The 22,092-nt window shown below is 41.9% G+C and overlaps 1 protein-coding gene across 1 annotated transcript in view; it reads left to right on the forward strand.

The window, feature by feature from the left end:
• Positions 1-22,092, forward strand: part of PKHD1 (PKHD1 ciliary IPT domain containing fibrocystin/polyductin) — a 243,492-nt gene that overhangs the window by 36,077 nt on the left and 185,323 nt on the right. Inside the window, exons 27-33 of the mRNA XM_031046619.2 lie at positions 1,515-1,645; positions 2,218-2,353; positions 6,153-6,348; positions 7,697-7,764; positions 10,358-11,971; positions 12,140-12,283; positions 19,857-20,070. Of these exons, the coding sequence (XP_030902479.2) occupies positions 1,515-1,645; positions 2,218-2,353; positions 6,153-6,348; positions 7,697-7,764; positions 10,358-11,971; positions 12,140-12,283; positions 19,857-20,070 (2,503 nt within the window). The remainder of the gene's footprint in view (positions 1-1,514; positions 1,646-2,217; positions 2,354-6,152; positions 6,349-7,696; positions 7,765-10,357; positions 11,972-12,139; positions 12,284-19,856; positions 20,071-22,092) is intronic.

Genomic DNA, 22,092 nt, shown 5'->3' on the forward strand with positions numbered 1-22,092 from the left:
ACTGCATATGGATATAAGTGTAGATATCAAAACTTAAGAGCATCAGTGTTTACACAACACACATGGATTTTGTACTTTAAATCTGAGGCTCCTTATCTGACAACTCCATTAGACAAGTGGCTTCAGTTTTGACTTCATGCTGTTTCTGACTCTGCAAACTTAATGTTACAGGAGGAAAAGCCAGGAAGCATCTTATCCTTTGCTGCATCAGCTCCCTCTTAATCAAAATATCACCAGTCTTAGCGGTGTCATGGTGGGAGATACCTGTGACCTAATTCTGTAAGCATGGGATGCATTTCTAAAGATACTACCATGCTCCAGTGGATAAAAAGAGCCTGCTGCTAACATATCTGGTTGCTGTTGTTTTCTTGGTTATGCTGCTAGTGAGAGAAAGCAGAAAAGATTAAACTTTAAGATATAATTGTAACTTTAAGATACAGTTCTCTGGTGGTTTAAAAAATTACCAGGAAAAGATACTTTGATGAAAAATTGAGGAAAAAGGGTTGCCATCAATGTATAATGCCTTTACCATAAAAGCTTTTCTTATACCACATGAAAAACATCATAAAAACTCAGTTGGTTTGTAATATAGCCGTAATAACACATACATATAGACACTGCATTGATAAAGTTCCTGCCTGAGCAGTCCATCTCTCTAGCTGTAGCTCTGAAACTCTGCAGTACTGACAACTAAAGGAAAGAGCTGGAAGTGTCAAGAAAATATAATTATTCTTTTTTATTTACTTTTGAACTGCATCAAAGAACAAAGACCAGGTTAGAATTGCTATTAATGTGCATTCCTCTTCTCTTTCCTGTTTCTTTTTGAAATGCTTCTGAATCTTCCAGTCACTTGGAAAAGCAGAGGGGGCAACTTGACTGTTTGTGTTGAATTGGGTGCTGCAGAAAGATCAAGCATAAGTCTGACTTGTCTTGAGTATGATCCTGCATGTGATTGAAGAGGCTCAGCGCTGGTGTGCACAAAGGACAGCTGAGGTTGCTTAGTGCTTCACAGAATCAAGCCCTCTGTGACTTTCCTCACAACTCTGCTAAGTCTCAAGCCCTGCCAAGTCCCCTTTCTAACCTGAGTTTCCTAAGACACATGCCACAGGCCTTTTTGACAGCAGGGTGCTTGGCAGCTATTTGAACTGTGAAAGCACCTGCTGCGTTAAGCTCATTTTCCATTCTTAGTGCTTCTTCCTTCCTTATTTTATTCTTGGGCTGGGGATCCTTTGAAGGGTGAGATTGCAGGCCAGGTCTTACCAGCTTAAATGAGTATGCCATTAAAAAATACACCGAGAAACAAACCCAGTCCTCCTGTTTTGTGGACAATTCAAATAATAGGCAAAAGGATGTCTGATGAAAGAGAGGAAGTTAGGCACAGTAAGATGGAAGCAGTTCATCATCATATCAACTGAGAGACAACTGCCTTTTGTAGTGACCTGTTAATAAAGAATCCTTTGTGTATAAAAATATCATTCTACAGCTTGAATGTAACAGAATAATTGGTTTTGTAGGAGGACTGAGAGTGGCTCTCAGTGGGTCCAATCTGGAAGGGGTAAACTTGGTGCTGTTTGGATCTCAGCCCTGCCCTATTCTGGAGGATAACAGGATTTCAACAAGGATTGAATGTACAGTTCCCTCTCGGGTAAGAAACTACATTTTCTGGGGAACAGTCAGCAGCTTATCACCCTTTCTATGTTTTCCTGGCCTGAGCTATGCTAGGGGAAGAAGAAATGGCAATAGTAGTAGGTTAAACATGCCTGATACAATTGCTCTTGTTCACATTTTGAACCTACTTCAGCTCCAAATCTTCTGCTTTACATGCAGACCTCATTTGGACATAATCTCCATGTAATGCAAAATACATGCATAGGGATTGTTACTAGCAGTGCTCTTTTTTACTTGGTAAATTCATACCCAGGACAGTGCTAATAGTTTAAGCATAGTGGCAACTGTCTATGCCTGTGACTTATCACTGTTTAATTTACTAATATGGATATAGCAAATGAAAATCTGCATAGTCTGAGATTGTTTTAAGGTTTTTAACTCTTCATAGATGTCCCTTTACAGACAATGTAACTATACACAGTCTGGGATACATTCAGATTTCATCAGGGCCATGTGTCTGACTTACGGGAGATGTGGGAACATAGGGAATATTTTTTTTTGTTATTTGTGTATTCTTATCTCTGACATTTTCTTTGTTTCTGTTTCTAGGGGACAGAAGATGCTACCATCCATGTGACACTGATTTCTGGGCACCAGTCAATAACAGTAACCAACTTGTTCCAGTATGATCCTTCCTTAAACCCAGCTGTTGTGTCATTGAGCAGAAACACAAGTGGCATAGCAGGTGAAAAGGCTGCAGACATGTATTGGGCATCATGTGTAGAAGTGTTACTATTGCTAGTGGTGGAGGAGGAGAGGAATTTAGGCAGAGAGGAATTTAGGTCTATGAAATTAAGTGATCCAACATTTTTTTTTTAGTTCTTTATCTCTTAGATCCCCATGCTTTGGGCTAGTCCCGATCAGTCTTTGTTGTTTTACATTGGTTTTACTATAGCATACATGAGCTAATGAGTTGCTTGCTGTAGACCAAGATGGATGATGCCCACAGGATGTCAGGTGTGATATAGTGCTCCTTTTGTGTCATGTTTTTCTAATTCTGCTCTGAAATTATTCCACCTATTCATTCTCAGTAGCAGGTTCAGCCATGACAAGAGAATGTCCTTCAGAATCCAAAAGCATTGATCTTGAAACGCATCTTGTGCGTTTTGGATTGCTGAAAGCAGAAGAGAGACAACACCCTGCTAGTTCCCATTTCCAAGACAAACTCTTCCAGTTTGCCCTTGGACCATGTGATATATTACTTTATAATACGAGTTAAGATTTCATGGACTTTGTGGGGGTGAAATCACAAGCAGATCCCATGCAGTGTTCAGCATTCCTGTTTTTTGAAAGGTGCTAACTGAGGTTAACTTTGGCTCTTTTTTATCATTTCTCTTTTATTTTTATTTTTTTCCCTCACAATGTTTTGGCATTGGGCATAGAAGGCATTAATGATGAGTAGTGTCCACTTACAGACAAGCCTTTGAGAAAGAAAGTTTACTACATTTCTGTGTGGCAACCAGACACCAGATATTTCATTTCTGGGAGAGAAGAAAGATAGAAGAAAATGGAAAATATTCCTGCTTTCCTATTCACTCCATTCCTATTCCTTCAAGGATTCAATAATCTGACTGTTTGCTTGGTTCATCCCCTTCCCTTTTTACAGCCTCTCCAGTGCACACCTTGATAAAGCTCCCCCTTGCTCAACAGTTTGGCTGGACTTCATGGGGATGCAAGGAGTTAGGTGACTGCCAGTGACAAAATGCGCTTCTTGCTGCATGCCTGGCATTTCTATTTCTTTCCCCAAATGCCCTTGTCATTTTCTATTACTCCAGAACGCATAAATAAGAGAAAATGTCCTTTATCACCTAAATATTATTCAGATATCATAGCACCAAAGGGAGATTTTTCTAGCCGCGGGCAGCGCAGGTGCAAGGAATTCCTTAATGTTATAGTGTCTTGTGAGTGGTGGTGTGGTTGAGTTCAATCTCTTATTCAGAACCTCCACGGCTTCGTCTTTTAATATAATTTTCCTCCTATATAATAAAAAGAATAAATAAATTACACCATTGCCTTCCAGGCATCTAGGATTAAGCTGACAATTGACCAAGAGTCCAAAGAGTTCATGCTATTAACATATTCAACTTCGCAGGCTTTCAAACTTTATTTGACTCTGCACATGCAGAATTGAAAAGTACTGGCCTCAAGACCTGCTCAGGGGAGCTGTTAGATGAGGGCAGCTTTGTGCAGGCTCTCCTGCTTCATGGAAAGCAGAGACATCTCCAAAGCTGAGGCTGTGGAGCTGAATGGTAATAGTGCCTGCTGGGGAGTGTTGCTAAAGCCAAGTAACCCAGGTGTCTGCTTGGGAGACAAAATTGTTACCCAGATCTAAATCTCTAGTCAGGACACATTAACCTATAAATGTTAATTTTGGTTAAGACAAGGTGAGAAGCATATGAGCTGCTCCTGACTTGTTATAAGAGCAACTAGTGATAGCATAAGGGGAGTGGCTTTATACTGAAAGAGGGGAGATTTAGATAATATATTAGACAGAAGTTCTTCTCTGTGAGGGTGGTGAGGCCCTGGCACAGGGTGCCCAGAGGAGCTTTGGCTGCCCCATCCCTGGCAGTGTTCAAGGCCAGGTTGAGTGGGGCTTTGAGCAACTTGGTCTAGTAGAAGATGTCCATGCCTGTGGCAGGGAGGTTGGAAGAAGTGTTTTTAAGGTCCCTTCTAACATAAACCATTTTGATTCTATGACTACCTTCACTTGTGGTTGGGATAACAGTGCCACATGCTCAATGAAAAAGAATAGGAAAAATTAAAGCTGTTCTGGAGAACTCTACAGTAGACAAGTGTTTCAGGCAAAGAAATATTAACACCTTTAGCTTGATTAATTTAGTAAAGGGATTTATGTAACATACTAGTCTATGACAGCAGGAAGTTAGACTTCAAGACCCCTTCTCATCCTGTTTATTCCTGCTTCTATGCAATTGAACCCACACCCTTCAGGGGAGACAGGAGGATGAGATTCACCTCCTAAAGACATTTCTGTGCTTGTTGTTTAGATGTCTCGCAAACATAGAGAAGAGAAATAGACTGTTATGTAGTGGGATTCACCACAGTTGTTTTGTATGTCTTCCTTATAAGATGATTCATACCATAAAGGCTCTGCTTTTCTTCATTGACTACAGGCAGAGCTATCTCAGTGAAAATGTTTTTATCTGGACTGATTCATATGACCCTAATTTTTAAGTTATTTCAGGAGGAATTTAGATTATGAAATTCCCTTCTCTGCTGCTCTTGTAATTTTCTGTTACTGTATTATGCAGAAAGAGAGGGAAGTATTCTTTATCATCTGACTATAATTTGCCTCACACAGGGCTTAAGTGGGAGAGAGCACCATGTTTCCTGAAAAAATCGTGCTTTGTACCTGTGATAGTTTTGTCTAGGATAAATTCAATTTCCTGCATAGTAGCTGGCATGGGTCTATGATTTGGGTTTGTGCTGGAGACAAATCTAAACTCCTGATAACACAGTAGAGTTTTCACTCTATTGCTGAGCAGCTCTTACACAGAGCCAAGACCTTTTTTGCTCCTCACACCATCCCACCGGGGAATGGGCTGATGATGCACAAGGAACCAGGAGAGGACACAGCCAGTGCTGCTAATCCCAACTGACTCAAGGGATATCCCACACGATATGATGTCATGCTCAGCATATAAAGCTGGGGCAAAAGGAAGGAAAGACAAAGGGAGGAATGTTCGGAGTGATGTCATTTTGTCTTCCCAAGTAACCATTACATGTGACGGAGCCCTGTTTTCCTGGAGATGGCTGAATACCTGCTTGTGGTGGCCAGTGAATGAATTCTTTGGTTTGCTCTGCTTGTGTGCACAGCTTTTGCTTTACCTGTTAAACTGTCTTTATTCTCAACCCATGTGTTTTCTCACTTTTACCCGTCAAATTCTATCCTCAGCCCCATGAGGAAGTGGGGGAGCAGCTGTGTGGGGTTTAGTTGATTGCTTGGGTTAAAACACAGCAGAACATACGTAGGGATCCCACTTTACGTAACCAAGGAAATTTTCATGTAACTGTAAGAGGTTCCTGTTAAACAGCTCCTTAGTGCTTAAAAATGATCTGGGTAATTTGTGAGGGATTTAGGAAAAATCCCAGAACTCCTCAGTTTCCATTTATGTGAGGTTTAGAAAGACTGGATTTGGCTTTTATCAGCTGCAGATACTTATATGATAGACATTTATGGTAAGGGGGCATGGACCTTATCCTGAGGGTGTCTATAGATGATCATAACCAAGTTCACTGTGCTAAAGTCTCACTTGTGGCTTGTGACCTTATCATGGAGGGGCTGAGAAGGATGCAGAATCACTGCAAAACAAAAAACTTCAGTTTTTTGTTTTGGGCTGATGGATGTGACTGGACCTGTTCTAACATGATGGGGCTCCATGTTCTTCATAGTGCAGTGGTTGCACATGTGAAAATAACTGCTGCCAGAAACACTGAGCTGGTTTTATCCATTCTCCTCTTTGTAGGGGGTCAGGAGCTTCAGATTGGAATATCCCAGTTTGCCAGCTATCAAGATTCAGATATCAAGGTCCAAATTGGGGACTCATGGCCACAGATCCAGGCACAGACAGACCATAGCGTTAATGTGATGCTTCCAGCCCTGGCTGCAGGATGGTACAATGTTTCCGTTACCATCAATGGTGTTGCTGTCGCTTCGAACGGGTATGTGAACATGTGTACTTTAAGGTATACATTTCATTCTCCCTTCTATTTGGTATTATAGGGTTAATCTGAAAAAGAAGGTAAGAGTTTCCACAAGTTCTGTACCTAACAGTGAAAGTTGCAGCGTGGTATAAAATGATGAATAATTATCAAGGCATTTATTGATCTGTGTACCCCAAGTCAGCAAACTGCTAATGTGAGTCAATTAACTCCCCTTGGATCAGTAGGAGGCTGGAGAGAAACATTTTAGAAAAAGCTGTTGATTTGATGAAAAATGCATATTCAGACAATCAAAGGTATTCACAGATTCAGGTCAAATGCAGATAAATTCTGCTGTAGGAAAACAGCAGACGAAAAGAAACACTTCCCGAGAAAAACAAAAGCTAGTTTGAAAAACAAGAAAATGCTTTGTTTGGAGAATTTTTAAATGAAGCTATTTCTATCTTTTAAGGTGACACATTAAGCCTAGATAAATGTATAAATGAATTTAAATGTGGGGGAAACTGACCTGAAACTTGGATGCAACAATACATTCACAAGCAACACAGTTTTGCTTCTCAGCCATGCAGCGCTCATCCATGGCAGTTGCTAGGAATGATCCTGAAGCAATGGTAATGGGGAGAAAGGAGCTGCTTTTGCTGCTCACAAATCACCCTATGAAACTGCTTGTTTCATTAATGAACTTTGGAAGGAGAAAACCTATGCTCAGTGGAACGACATGCAGGGATTCCATCTGATACTGATAGTTGATCTGTTAGCAGCATCATTACTTTTTCTCCAGGGACAGAGAGTGGAGGGAGATGGGTCATGTTAGGAGACAACTCTGATCTCTGGTAGGATGGATTGCAGGCTTGGGAAGGTCTGCTTCTCTAACTTGTTCATTTTGAAAGGAGGGTGATGATGAGTAAAAATAGACGTAGGTGGGAGAGAAGTGGAGCTACACCTTTATCTGAGGTTGCTTCATGTATGGTGGGAGAATGTAAGGAGGGAAGGAACCTGGGATTTCCATGCACTTACATCTTCTTTCTGTGGGCATAGCTACAGTGGGGTCATTCTTTCCTCCTTTGATGAGCAATTCAGATGCACCTCATGGACTAAATTTGACCAACAGGTTGCCACTGGATAAGAAGGTGTTTGCAGTACATGTGGCTCAAATCACATGCACAGATTTGGTTTGTTGTGTGGTCTTGTCACTGTGACATTGAACAAAGAGGATGTGCCAGGTGGGTGTCTGGCCTTCCAACCTAGAAAGAGTTATAAGAGAGAAGAGTACTGCAGCAGGAGAGAAATATATATAGAAAACCCCTTAAATCTTCAAACCCCTTTCTATGTTGCTTGTGTTTTCCAGGGTTGAGCCATTAATCCAGTACCTGTCAGAGATCTTCAGCATAGAGCCGTGTTGTGGCTCCTTTCTGGGTAAGCAGCGTCGGTACATCTGCAGCCACTTATGGAGGTTAAAGGGATCAAGGGCACAGTTTTCCTGCAGGAATGAAAAGGGCATCCCATTTCACATCAGCTTAAATGAGGGTGTTTTAAATCTGTGACCTTTTATTATGCAGACATCAACTGGCAGACAGCAGCAGTCTGGAAATGTGGGATTGTAGTGAGCATCCCTCAATCTGGTTGGCTGGCTCAGGGCTCCCTGTGCTTTCAATTTCATATCTTCAAGTGTTTGCTTGTGTATCCTTGCATGCTCCCATTGGGAAAACAAAGTGTTTCCACACCTGACTCATCTGTGCTGTTTCTTTCAGTCATTACACCTCCATCTTTCAAGGCTTTCTATCTGAAAGTTACATGGCAAGCAGGGTACAAATGTGGTTTGAAACAAACAATAATTTCAAGTGATCCCAAAGGAGATACTCATTTTTGTTAAGTTGAAAAGAAAAAAAGGTCATTTTTCAGTGTTCACCTTAATAAAAAATGAAGTATTTATTAGTCTCATTCCAAGCTTTTAAACACTGGAAGTAAATTGTGTTTCAGAGCCAGATATTACTGAATGAAGAAGAATAGTTTAACTTTATATCTAAAAAATCACATTTGGTATAGTTAATTTATTTTGTCATTTTGCTGGGGGTGGGGGTGGGTTGGATCCCCTCAAAATGTAGTGATTTTTACATAAGCCCTTAGAAATGCTATTATAGGAGACAGAGAAATTCTTGTGATGCAACCCCAGGTCCTCCACAGATTGTTCTCCTACGTTCACAATATACTTAAAGATACAAAAACTCAGGGGCTTTGTGTTACATGATTGCTTCAATACTTTGTGAAATGCCCAAACCTGGAAAGATAAGAGTGGGGATAGAGCTTGGAAAGTAAAGCCTACCAGTTTTGAAGATTAAGCTATAGTAAAAAAGGCCAAAAAATAAATTATTGCACTCTTGTTTTCATATTTAAGGGTAAATTGAAGTTTAAATAAGAACTGATTAAAACTTTAGCTGTAGTTGTACGAATGGCTTAAGCTGACAGAGATTCTCATCACTGGAAGAATCACCAGTCCTCTCCCCTCCATTATCTCTGATTTTTTGTTGTCTATAACACTTGTGTGGCCATCTGGATCAAGGACTGGAGTTCACTTAAAGGGAGCCCCATCATAAACCAACTTGTTTTCAGGCAGAAAAAGAAGGGCATGTGTTTAATGGATAAAGAGGTTGAAGCAAGGCAGGGCCCTGGGAGTACTAGTACTGCAGACTAAAGGAAAATGGAGAGGTTTCAGCTGAGCTCTGGGATTGGAAGCATGGGATTAGGCTGGGAATGCTGGAGGGTTTACATTTTTATTATTGTTACCTAAAATCCAGGCGCCTCCTTCTTCGCTGCTGCCCTTATTCTCAGCACCCTGGGAGGAAATGCAGATACTGCTGTGTTGCAACATGTAAATTCAGACATTGGGTTTCATGCTTATTCCAGATAATTAGCACCTACTCTCAATGGCAAGGATGGTAGCAGAGACTTCTAAGGCTCTTTCTCCTGCCAGTATGGAGAGAGATTACAATGACATGTTGTAAAACTGTGCTGGATCAGACCAAATAAAGCCTGTCTCCCAAGAGTGACCCAAATGCAGGATGACTTAGGAAGAGTATGAGTGGAGCAGTGTATGATAATATTTCTCTACAAGTCTTCTAGCACTAGGTACAAGAATAACCTCATTTGGAGGCCATTCCTTTGTGTCTAACTCTGCCTGAATTGCTTTTCCATATGAATTACCCTATCAGTCTGCACTACCCTTTTGCTGCCACCTTCTGTGGCCTTGAATAGACACCTGGGTAATAAAAACACACAGATAACTACAGGGGAAAGCAGACAGCCTGTGTTCCTCCAGCTCATGCGTTGGGAGCCTTGGTCAGAGTCACCTTTGACAGTGGAGGGGGAACTACTTTTCCTTTTCTTGTTCTATCCATCTTAAATGATACAGACTGGGAGCATATAAGTAAGAGAGGGCTTGAAGCTGGATGTATTCATCAATGCATCAGCTTTTCTGGTCAATGAACTCCTCCAGGGCAAGTGACCATCAGTGCATGGTAAATCTGGCACGCTGCCTGAGCAGCCAGGCAGAACTGAAGATAGAAGGAAGGTCTGTGGGTTTGACTTTTTGTTTGAAAGTAGTCATACCATATCCTGCTTCTGTGTATGCAGCAGGACCAAACCACATCTGGCATCTCCCCACCTGCCTGTGCAGACCATCCCGTTCCCTGATGAGTTCAGTCTCTGTGTGCTCTCATGGGTCTTCTCACAGCAGCTTTCTCCAGTTTTGTGCTGGCTTTCTAATGTTATGTACTGCCATGAAGGTCCCTGGCTATCTGATACCTTAGCCTCCTGTTCACATAGGATTATCCTGATACAATTGCTAGTATCTCTAGCTGCCTTCTTCCAAAAAAAAGAACTTAATTTCTTCCATTCAGCTTGGCTAAGACTGTCTGTTGTGCTTATCAGCTTTATCATGGTTTGTGATTGTTCACAGTAGTTAATTCCTTTCCTGCATATAAAGTCCTTCCTTATTTTGTTTTACTCCTAGGTGGAACACTGCTCACAATCTCTGGGGTGGGCTTTAGCCAAAATCCTGCCCTGGTTTCTGTTTCAATGAACAGGAAAACCTGTAAGGTTACTCACTTGACAGAAGATACAGTTTGGTGCCTGACCCCCTCAGCTGCTAATTTATCTAATGAAGACTCACAAGAAATCTCTGTCAGAGTAAACGTAGTCATCAGCAGCAGGTCAATTCAACACGTTCTCTTTGCAAAAAGGACCACCGCCTTTAATTACCAAAGAGCTTTGACTCCTCTGATTACCGCTGTTAAAATGGAAGTCACAGAAAGCAGACTGCTGCTGAGCATCCAAGGGATAAACATCACTGGATCTGTTGCTAAGCTTGGACATAGTGAATGTGAACTTGAATTTCAACGTGGCAATGAGTCTGCAATGTTTTATCAGTGCTCTTTGCCTCTGAACAGCCTGGAACCTGGGATTTTCCCCATCCAGGTTATGCAGAGGCAGCTGGGATATGCTCATGTAACGGCAAGGCTGCAGACCCTTAAAATAACTCCACAGATAACCTCCATATTCCCATCACAAGGATCAATCTGTGGTGGGATGTTACTCACTATATCTGGTATTGCTTTAAAATCCAGGAAGAATTTGGTACAGGTCAGCCTGCAGAGTAATTATTCCTGTGAGGTCCAGAACTCTGATGATAATGCCATTAGTTGTATTGTCCTTCCAGGGGCTCATCCTTTCCATTATCAGTGGCTGCCTGGGGCATCCTGGGCTCTTAATGTCACTGCAATTGTCAATGGCATCAGCAGTGTCTGCCTTGGAGACTGCACACTTCACCTTCATGAGCAGTGGACCCCTCTTGTAGATTCGGTGACTTGGGAAACCAATGGGACATTCACATATTTGGCGATCAAAGGACAGAGATTGTCATGGCCAAATGATAGGCCCATAGTACATGTGAATTACCAGGCTGTCTGCGAGGTAACTTTCTGGAATGAGACCAGCATCAAGTGCCAGATGGACTGCATTTCCCCAGGGGAACACAACATTTCCATATTCAACAGGAAAAGCGGGCAAGCTTGTTTCAGAAAGGCAGCCCCTGTCCTTACCCTCCTGCCTCAAGTGCACCAGTTTTACCCACAAAACTTCAGTACCAATGGTGGAGGCCTGCTCACCTTAGCAGGCTTGGCATTGAAAGGAAAGAGAATGACTTCTGTTCTCATTGATCACTGCCCTTGCCTCATTCTCAGTGTCACCTGTGTAGCTATCCAGTGTACAGTGCCCCCAGGTAATGGGAATAGGTCTTTGACTCTAAAAGTAGATGGCATCACCTATTACCTTGGAAGAATAAGTTACAGTGAGGATTTTACCCCAGCTTTGCTTTCACTTGCTGCAACTGGTCTCCTTTTAACAATGAGAGTATCACTGGTCACAGAGATGGACACCATCTACATATTTGTTGGAGACTTTGCTTGTAGTGGTGTCACCATCACTAACTCTACTTTGCAGTGCTCAGCTCCTCTACTCCCTGTTGGCCATTACAGTGTGCTGGGCCTGGATGTCCCCAGGGGCTGGGCTTCCTCCAACCTGACATTCACCTCTGAGCTGATGGTGACAGCTGTGCATCACAACTGGGGTAAGTCACGAAGGCTTGTTGCAGCTTCTCTATGGGGTGCAGTGTGAGGGACTGCAGCAAGTGGGTTTTTTTTGCATGAACACAAACCCGATGAATTAAAAAGCATACCCCTGTTGACAGCTGGCTGTCAGGCTTTGTCTTAATTACCATTTTCTGTTCTTTTCCAAGGTGGTTTGAATGGAGGAGCAATCTACCTGCATGGAATTGGGTTTTCCCCAGGGAAGACTTTGGTCACAGTGTGTGGCACCAGATGCGGATTGTTGGGCAACACAACGATGACTGACCTGGCCTGCCTTGCCCCACACCTGCAAGGTCAGCTAAGACACAAAAAGTGGCATTTTGTTAAAAATATTGCCTAAGCCTGTTTTTTGACCTGAAGGGGTGTGTGTCCATGTGTCTGTCCCAGTGTATCTCGTCCAACTGGAATAAAAAGCAGTAGCAGCCCTGGAGAAAGGAGAACCAATGTAACATTGACTTCAAGTTTTTGAGCTCAGTCCAAAGGCAGCTGCTGTCAGGGAGAGGTTTTGTGTCAATAGCCATGGGCTCCGGACTAGATCCACCATGTGCATGTGGTCACACATGCTTTGTGTTTGTGGGTGAGATGTGCACAATGTCAGCAGGTCCTTGTGGCAGCTATTTCTCAGGAAAACAGTCTCACATAAAATGTGAATGAGTGCTGTAGGCTTGTGTATAGAAGAACCCCTTGACCATCATGACTGTCTTAGTGAGCTGAGCTCCATTAGAGGCCTTCTCTTCTGTGGCCCCACACGTTTTGTGTTTTGGCAGCATGGTGGGACAGCTTCAGGGGGTAATGAGGTGGGAGGAAAAGGGTGAATGACTGTGAGGGTGAAAAATTATGTACTATGGCCAAGTTCATACCTTTGGGCAGCTGGAATGAGGATTTCATTTCTTTGAGTGGGAAGATGGGATCATCCCTTTCTAGTGTGGATGCATTCTCCTTAAATGGAGAAAGGCAGCAGGGAATGTTGTAATGATCTACAGCTTTCCCAGAGAGAGAGAGAGAGAATCCTGCCTTGATTTTGGAGGAAACTCTTTGAAATGGGAATTTCCTGGAACAAGTTGTATTTCCTCCCTCTACTGCTGGCAGCACAGAATCAGACTCCTAGGATCTGCAAAAAGCAGGATTTAAGACTTTTAAATCTCACCCTGAGACATATGCCCTTCTCCAAACACAAAGCACTGAAGTACCTACCTTAGTGCTGCAGCATTCCAGCACTTGCTAGCATAACACTTTAGCACTTCCTAGCTCTGATGCTAGGAGAACATCCTGATCTCTGTTTGTTGTTCTGTGGCCATCCAGAGTTTCATCATTCAAGGCACCAAACTTCCATGGAATCTTATCCTTTGCAGACCTGGAAGAAAGGTGACACTGATGGTAAATTGCCAGGGGTTTACTCAGAGATGTGTGGAATCTCTGTTCTCAAAATAGAAGTTGACTAGATAGTTATTGAAAAAACAGGCCAACGTGAAATTTTGAGCAAGGGTTGGGACAAGAGGCACCCAGGGGTCTTTTTCAGTCTCAGTTATACCAAAACTCTGAATTTGCTCTTATCATTTTTAATGGTTCCTTTCCTCATCCATAAAGAGTACTGAGAAAAATGGAGTGGGTTTTTAGATCCAACCACAAGCACTCAAAAGGAGGTATGAAGAGATTGTAAAGACTCAATTTTCCTTGTTTTAAACAAGATCCAGGCACAGTCTACAAAACTGTGTTATCTTTTTTAAGCAAGAAAACACACATGGTGCTGGAGTGCTGGAAAAAGCCCAGAGCACAAAAAGGCAAAGTCTGGTTACTGTAGGAAGAATAGCAGAATAAAATGTAATCAAATTGATTGAAACTGTGAAACATTAATAACTGTGTTCAAAATTCACTGCGTGGTAGGCGGCAGAGGGAGCCTGGGGAAAACCATTTCGGAGGCAGGACCACAATGCTTATTACCGACACTAGATGTCAGCAAGTGAATGCTGATTGTTGCCTGCTTTGCTGGCTGTGTTTCGGGAGAGAGGATGCGAAGGGTCATCAACCAAAGCTACACAGGCACTGTGGCTTTGAGGCCAGTTACAAGGCAACCTGTTTCTCCCCTGCTGTGGTTTTTGCAGTGTGCAGCTTTGAAAATCTAATCCGTCGAGTTTTGTCAATGAAGGTTTTACAAGAAAACATTGTTTTTCTTGCATTAAATTCCTTTGCAGGCAGCTTAAACCTGTGAGTGCTTGCCAGGCAGTTTGTACTCCCTAGGACACTGGTTTTCAGTTTGTGCATTGGGAATTCTGTATATAGAGCAAGATGCTTTCCAGGCAGTGTTCCTCCTAATATTTAAGGGATTACATTCCCCACCTTTCAGGGCATGAGTGGACTGATTAAGTGCAGTTAGGCCAGTGTTTCCTCATGGTCTACATGCTGCTACTTGCCTGGGGAAGTTTGCCACATGGTATTCACACATTCAGTGCTCAGACCTTCCTTTCACAGCCCCATCCCCATGGGAGACGTGGTGAAGAGTTTGAAGATGCAGGATCACAAGATGTGAAGGAGATGGGTGGAAGAATGGGTCTGTGGTGCCTCAGGCCCCTTGGTGCAGAGGCTGGTGCGCCCAGGTTGGATGTTTATCTGACATTTCCTACTGCTGCTCATGGACCAGGTGATGAGAAGTGAAGAGTTTAGACTGTGTTTCTTCTGTTACAGTACACTGGTGAAGCAGAAATACCTCCCCTCCAGCAGTGCATGATGCCAGGTGGCAGCTACTGCCCTGGGGTTTCATTCCAGTGCTAGGTCATGTTGTGTCTGACCTGATTAAAATTGTTCTGTGGGAATCCCCAGCCAGTCCATCTAGCTTACTCGTGATCAAACCAGTAAGGCAAAGCTCTGCAGGTGGGAAATGTGACTTCTTTACCTTTTAAAAGACACTAGGTATGTGTTGGTCTCAGTAGGATTCATCCATAAACCTCCCCTACAGGGTCTTCCTTAGGAATGGGTGTTGCAGCAGAGTTCTGGTTTGATCATTGACAAAAGCTGGGCACACTGAGTATTGGGACATGCTCAGTCCAGAGCAAAAGGGATAGGAAAGCAAGTCTAGAGTCTTTAATGAATGCTTTTCTGGAAGATGTAGGAAAATCACAGCAGAAGTAAATTTGAGTTTTACCTTTAAAGCTGAAGAAAATTAACAAAATTAAGTGAAGCTAACAAAACCACACTCCTGGCAAGGAAAATAAAACCAAACAAAAAAACACCTCAAAAGCAACCGCAACTCTATTAAAGAGATACTGGATTGATCCCGAGAGATCTCCTGTTGTCTTGTTCTTGCTTTCTTACTCATGTTGCAGTGCTGTTGATGAATGCAAATACAGCTATAAGTTCTGTTCAGCTCAATTTACATTTACAGAGCATGTGGTTAAAGTCTGTGGGATTGAATTGTGCTCGTGTGAAAGATGGGGAGACCGGCAGGAAGCTTAAGGCAGGTGAGAAAATAACTGAATATTCCTAATAGATAATATTAGGGTAGGTACCATATATGAATTTCCACAGTAAGCCAGTATCTGACATAATCTGTTTGATATCAGGGTGAGGGTAAATAAGGCACCTTTAAAAAATGGTGAACTGATAAGAAGATCCATCAGGGAAAAAGTTGAGATTGGTTTGCCTGGTTGCTTTGAAGTGCTTGGAATAACCTGTCTGGCTTTAGGGTCTTGATGTAACAGCTCCTGCGATCTTTGTTAGTGTGTCCTGGACTGGACCTACTATTAGCCAGATTACACTGGTAAAACTGGATGTTTAGGGAAGAGGATTTACGTTAAAGGCCAGAAATGAAATGAAGCTCAATGAAGTTTAAAATGAAGAGAGGCATAGCTTGGCGGAGCTCTTTGCATGGGGCTAGAGAAAAGATGAATGAATTTTGGTTGCAGCACTGCAGATGTACCAAGGAGAAGCACTGGGCTAGGACCCAGGGGAAATATAGTCAAGTAAATAGGGTGATTTCTACAAGTAAATGAAGAAATGAAGAGGATGTTGCAATTGAGACCTCAATAGAAGGCAGGGCCTGTGGTGTTTGTTGTGGAGATCAAGCCAAAGGATCCGAATGGTCCCTTTGCTCTTTTAAATCCAGAAATAAAATTAAGAAAGAGAGAAAAAGAAAAAAAAAAGCATATCGATTACATGGCAGGCATGTTCTGACAGCGAGATCTGTCAGGTGCTGGAACGGATGCAAAGTCACCTCTTAGGACTTCTGAAACTTGGCTGTGCAAAATGAATGTATCCTAGGGAGCAATTCTTAGGCAGAGGTTGGACTTGGTGACCTTAGCAGGTCTCCTTTTTTCTCTCTCTATCCACCTTTTTTTTTTAACCTTTGTCTTCCCTGCTAAGCACATGTTGAGTTTATGTTCTCTAGTTCATTTTGTGAGCGGTGGATGACTGGGGACGTGTGATTTGGCACCAGGACTCCTTGGGCAGTTGTTCAATCAGTCTACAGCTGCCCTTGGAACTCCTGTAGGTTTTAACCTCATCACATGTCCAGCAGTTGTTATTAAACAACAACCCAGAAAAAAAGCCCTTTTGCTGAACAGCCCAGGATCCTGGCTTAAAACAGACTATCCCTCAAAGACAGGGTTGGGGGCAGTCGGTCCTTAATCCATTGCCAACATGCAGAGAATTGGCTGCCGTTGTGTCTGATCTCAAAAGAGAAGCTCTAATGGGATGAATGCATTCATCTCAGTGATGGAATTGTATTACACTTGATTAACAGATTTTATCTTTATAGGGAGTGTAAAACCTAAAAAAGCTTTATTCTGGGGCTCAAACACTAACCAATTAAACAGGAAGAAGAATCGTGTTCTAAGATGATAGAATATCCTCTTGGAAAATACTGAGTGTGTTGTAATCTTTAGTTGATATTTTTTGTTGCTGTTGTGGCAGAAGATAATGGCACCAATAATACTTGCACTTAATGGTGAGAAGTGGGATGAAAAGCCAAGACTTCCTCCCACGTGAGAAAAATATTAAATCTGGGAACAGGGAATAGGAGGACCTCACTGATGCCTAAAGAAGGGATGAGAACTGCATGTCTCCTCAAAGAGTGGTGTGTTCATCAGATGTACAGGAGCTGTAGAGTGTGGAGATGAGACCCCTCCTTCCTTCCCCCTGAGAGAGCAAAAGCATTCCTGGGTTTGATTCTGAAAATCATCTACATGTATATAAGCATACAGGTATATAGATTAAGTAGGGTTTTCTTGGATTTTACTTCTACCTATCTCTCTACAACCCTTTGTAACCATGTTCTTTAGCTTAGATTTTACAATTAGTACCTTTGTTTGCCTAATCTGAGTTAAAAATTGTTTCAGGAGTTGGCGGGATACAAGGCGTCATGTTCCTACAGACATGATAACATTAAAATGAGGGCACTGGACCACATTAGAAGCTCGTGAATTCCATGTGACACTCCAGAAGTATCTAAAGAGACAGGCTATTGTGCTGGTCTCTAAGAGCTGTGCTGGAAATAATTTAGCCAGGCAAGTTCTTTGACAGCAACAAGGTATCAAGGCAAATATTCATGTCTTGAGATTCTGGGATCAATTTCTAACACTCATCTTAAAATAGGGCTCAGCTGTTTCTCTATGCAGGAAAACCACGACTTGTTCTTTTCAAGACCACAAAGAAAACCAAAGCCTCTTTGGGTTAGCTTATAGCAACCTGCTGTTTTTTTCTTAAACTATGGAATGTCAATTTAATCTTCCTTTGACCACCCACCTTCAGAGTGGAACAGGCTTCCTAGAGAGGTGATCAATGTCCTAAGCCTGTCACTATTAAAGGTGTTTGGCCAATGCCCTTAAAAGTATGGCTTAACTTTTGGTCAACCCTGAAGTGGTTGGACTAGATGGTTATGGTAGATCCCTTCCAACTGAAAATATTTTATCCCTTTCCATACGTGTGTTAGTATTGCTCTAGTTGGTTATTCATCTAAGGTAGCTTCTTATTTTTCATTGCAACATCTGAGCTTATTACAGCCTTTCCTATCACTAGTAGAATAGAAAAGTAAAGCAGAAAGAGCTGTTATACCCTATTACAAATTTTTCTGTCTGCAGGAATGCTGTGGGTTTGTGGAGGAAGGAAAGGGCAGCCCCATCACTGCTTGAATGTCCTTCATCCGTACTAGTTATGAGAAGTTCTAGAAAAAACCAAGCATACATGCCCCTCTCTTTCGGAGAGTCCTGTGATGATTTGGTTCTGCTGCAGGTTGTTGCAATAGCAAATTGTTTGTAGTATTTAGTCCCCTTAGATGATAAGCATTTCCAAAACACAGATATCTAGCACCACTTAGAATGCCCTTGGAATGGCAGCCTGGCCTCAAGGAAGAAGCAAGGCTTCTGTGGGAACAATAGAATACCTGCAGTGGCTCTAGACATAATTTCTGGACAATAAAAGCAAAATATAGGCATGGTGCCATCATTCCTTTAGGCTTCTCTCTCTTTTATGTCTATCTTTCATGTTTATATACCAGTCTTTGAGGCAGGGATTGTGTTTGGCTGTGTTTGAATGGATCTTGAGCAATAGAATTATTACTGGATTTTGGGAAGGGAAGGGATTAACCTATTGCAAAATCTGTGAGGATGTAGCAATTTTTTTTATTCTAAATCCAGAGAAGAAAAAAATACAGAAAAAATATAAACTTTCTCTCTGAAGTTCAGAGCAGATGAAATGCTAGGTTTTAACATTAAAAAAACCCCACCTTAAACGTTAAAGTTATAAACTTTTCAGAATACCATATATGAAATAATAATTTTGTAGCAAAAAAGTTCTACATCCTTTAACATCGGAAATATAGCATTTTCATATTTTTATCATTTCAAAAATCATTTTCTTAGTTCCATTCTGTAGGAACTAAGACATTCATTGACAACGACACTTTGCAAGCAAACAAGGTATCTTTTGAGAAACTAGAACCAAAAAAAGCTAACAAAAAAATCTTTTCTTAATAAATTCCTGTTGATTTGATTTATGATACTTGAGGGACACTGTTGGATACTACAGTGCAAACTGTAATACTGTCCACAGAGCTTTCCAGGAGTTCAATACAACTATTTTATTAGCTCAGGATTAATGAAAATTCTCCAAAAGTCTTTACATGTTCAGGGTTTTGAGAGAAGCAGGTTTGATCTCTGGCATGGTTTAATGCTTAAAGGATTCCTGTTTTAAATTATTAAAACCAAACCTTTAAACTGAGCTGAACTTCAGTGGCAGTTCATGTATATTTTTTGTCTGGGTTTTGAATAAGAAAATCTCATTTGTCTTCACACCACTTGCTCCTTAAATACACCTCAAAGCAAAGCAGCAGCTCTCATTGCACTTCCTACCACATCCGTGGAGTTAAAGTTGGACTAACTCTCTAGTCACACTCAGGTACAAAGCAAGGTGGGGAGATCCCACTTCACACAGCTTCTCCAGAAGCCCTCCAAGATGTGGCAATGTTTTCACAAAGCCCGTTTTTGTATTTCAAAGTTGTCATAGGTGTTGTCACATCTCCCTTGTAACAGATGTGTGCCTTAAGCCTGATCTGTAAACTACGGTCTATCTTCTCCAGAAGAAAAGTCCATGCTCATACTGTATCACTGATGACACCTCCTTCTGAACAGAATAATTTGATCCCAAAGGCCGTCCTGATGCTCAGTGCACAAGGGAGGTTATATGCTTGTTCAGCTTACACAAAAGGCTGAAGAAGTTGCATAGATACCTACTCATCCCCCAAAGTGACGCACTGAAAGAAGGGTTGGAGCATGTACGTCAGGAATCTACAATGACAACTGTCACTGCTAAAATATGCTTAATATCAGTGGTGTGTAGGCTGCTTTGGGTTATTTTTTTTCTCTCCTGTCTTTGCAGCTTCTTTGGCTGTTCTCTGTGGCCTGACACATTCTTCTGTCGACTGCCGAGAAGACAGAGCCACTTTTATTGAATGTGATGTCCAAGTCACAGTGGGTTCCTATCACCAGAGAGAACCTGTGTCTTATCTGTATGTCTGTGAGGACAGCCCACCTCAGTGGCACCAGAAGGATGTCAACCCACCCCAGAGGCATTTTTCTGGACTCTTTGTCAGGTTAGTGCTGTGTCCCTCCAACAGCTGAGTGGGACCGTCCATGAGTAATATCCCAAAGATGGCATTCCACCTTTTGCAGAATTGGCCTCTGCTAAATGATGGACTGAACTAACAGATTTCTGATCCTTAGGTTGATGTCAATAGAGCAATTTAGCCTTGAGACCACTAGGGAGCTCCGCTGGGTTGCAAAATTAATTCTTTGTGTCTATCAAAGCATTTCTAGCCCTCCCCCCTCCTTCCATTTCTTCTTTTTAAAGTTTTTGAGAGGCATTGGAAAACCCATCTTGTAAACAGCCTGCTTTATTCCTTCTTAGGTTTTAATATTTATCTTCTGATCCTAAGCAACATCTGGTGGATGCCAATGGGGAAAAAGATTAGGCATTATGAAAAGCAGAAGTTTTTGTTGGTTGGCTTTGGGGTTTTTTTCCCTCCTTTCCCACATCACCCTTTCCTCTCTCCAAGCATTTTCACGAGCAAAAAGTCGCAGAGAAAATTCAGCAGACTGTGTGATATATTTACTCAGCAACGGTGCTCAGGCACTTAGTTATTCAAGGCTTAGGCTTTGCAAATCCAAGGTTAAGTTGCCCAGGAATGTAAATTGATACTGTTGCCTTTAACAGAGTGGTGAGGGTGTATACCTGGAGAGCATTTATGTCCAAGATTCAGAGAGAGGTCTGAATTAAGGAGTAGATGAACAAAACTTCCCAAGGAATACTAAACAAACAGAGAAGTAGAATATCTCTGTAATGTTTTGCCCATGACTTTCTCTACATGGTAAAGCCATTCCTGGCTGGTGCATGATGTTGCATTCCAGGTATTTCAACTGAGTTACAGAGATTCGGTCCTCATCCCTAGCTGGTCCTTATGTCACAGCTGGTGTTGTGAGTAATAAGAAGTAGTTCTCGATACTCTGTGTTGAGGGAAGAAAAACTACATATACTGAATAAAGACAGCAAGACATGAGTAGCACAATTTTTTAAACTTGTTAAAAAAATAACAAACCAAAGAAACACAAAACTTTTGTCACTAAATATATATATATATACACACAGTTATATATATATACACACACATACATATAAGTATTTATATATATACACAGTTACAGCATCTACCTTTCAGCCTGTCATATCCTTTTCACAAGCTTTTTTAGTTTGACTTGGGATCCATAATGGATGAATATCTTAAGAATTATCAAGTTCTTGTCAGTTTTGAGAAAATTTGTGTTAGGCAGAAAGTAATTATTTTCCTGTTGATGGAGAGGAAGGCAGAATTCTGCCCTGATATGCTGTTTTCCAGTAAACCATAAGCCAGACAGCACAACAAGGTGCTTTGGTGACTTGGGGGTGTTGGTAAATGAGAAAATGAACATGAGCTAGCTTCAGTGTGCGCTTACAGCCCAGAAAGCCAACTGTATCCTGGGCTGCATCAAAAGGAGCATGACCAGCAGGTCAAAGGAGGTGATCGTGCCTCTCTACTCTGCTCTTGTGAGACCTCACTTGGAGTATTGTGTGCAGTTCTGGTGCCCTCAACATAAAAATGACATGGAACTGTTGGAACAAGTCCAGAGGAGGCCACGAGGATGATCAGGGGACTGGAGCACCTCCTGTATGAAGACAGGCTGAGAAAGTTGGGGCTGTTGAGCCTGGAGAAGAGAAGGCTGCATGGAGACCTCATAGCAGCCTTCCAGTATCTGAAGGTCCCTTCCAACCCTAACTGTTCTGTGATTCTATGATTCTATATATGTGCAGCTGGCCAACTGATGTGTCCAAAGTCACTTTGTGCATCAGTAATGTCTTAAGGAATGAGTTTTGTTGAGAAGATATATGAGTAAGGAGTCCTACAGGGGAGCAACAAAAATCCTGAAATTAAATTAGTCAGTTCTATTGCTCCAAGAGTGACTTGTTTCAAAACAAGAAACTCTAGAATCTTTGCTTTGTCTAACTGAACTCTGCTTTTGCTCACATCAGTGTAACCACGAAACAAGTAACCTACAACCTTGAGAGCAATAGGGCAATCCAA

Source organism: Melopsittacus undulatus, chromosome 3, assembly GCF_012275295.1.
Source record: "Melopsittacus undulatus isolate bMelUnd1 chromosome 3, bMelUnd1.mat.Z, whole genome shotgun sequence".
NCBI classification, from domain to species: Eukaryota; Metazoa; Chordata; class Aves; order Psittaciformes; family Psittaculidae; genus Melopsittacus; species Melopsittacus undulatus.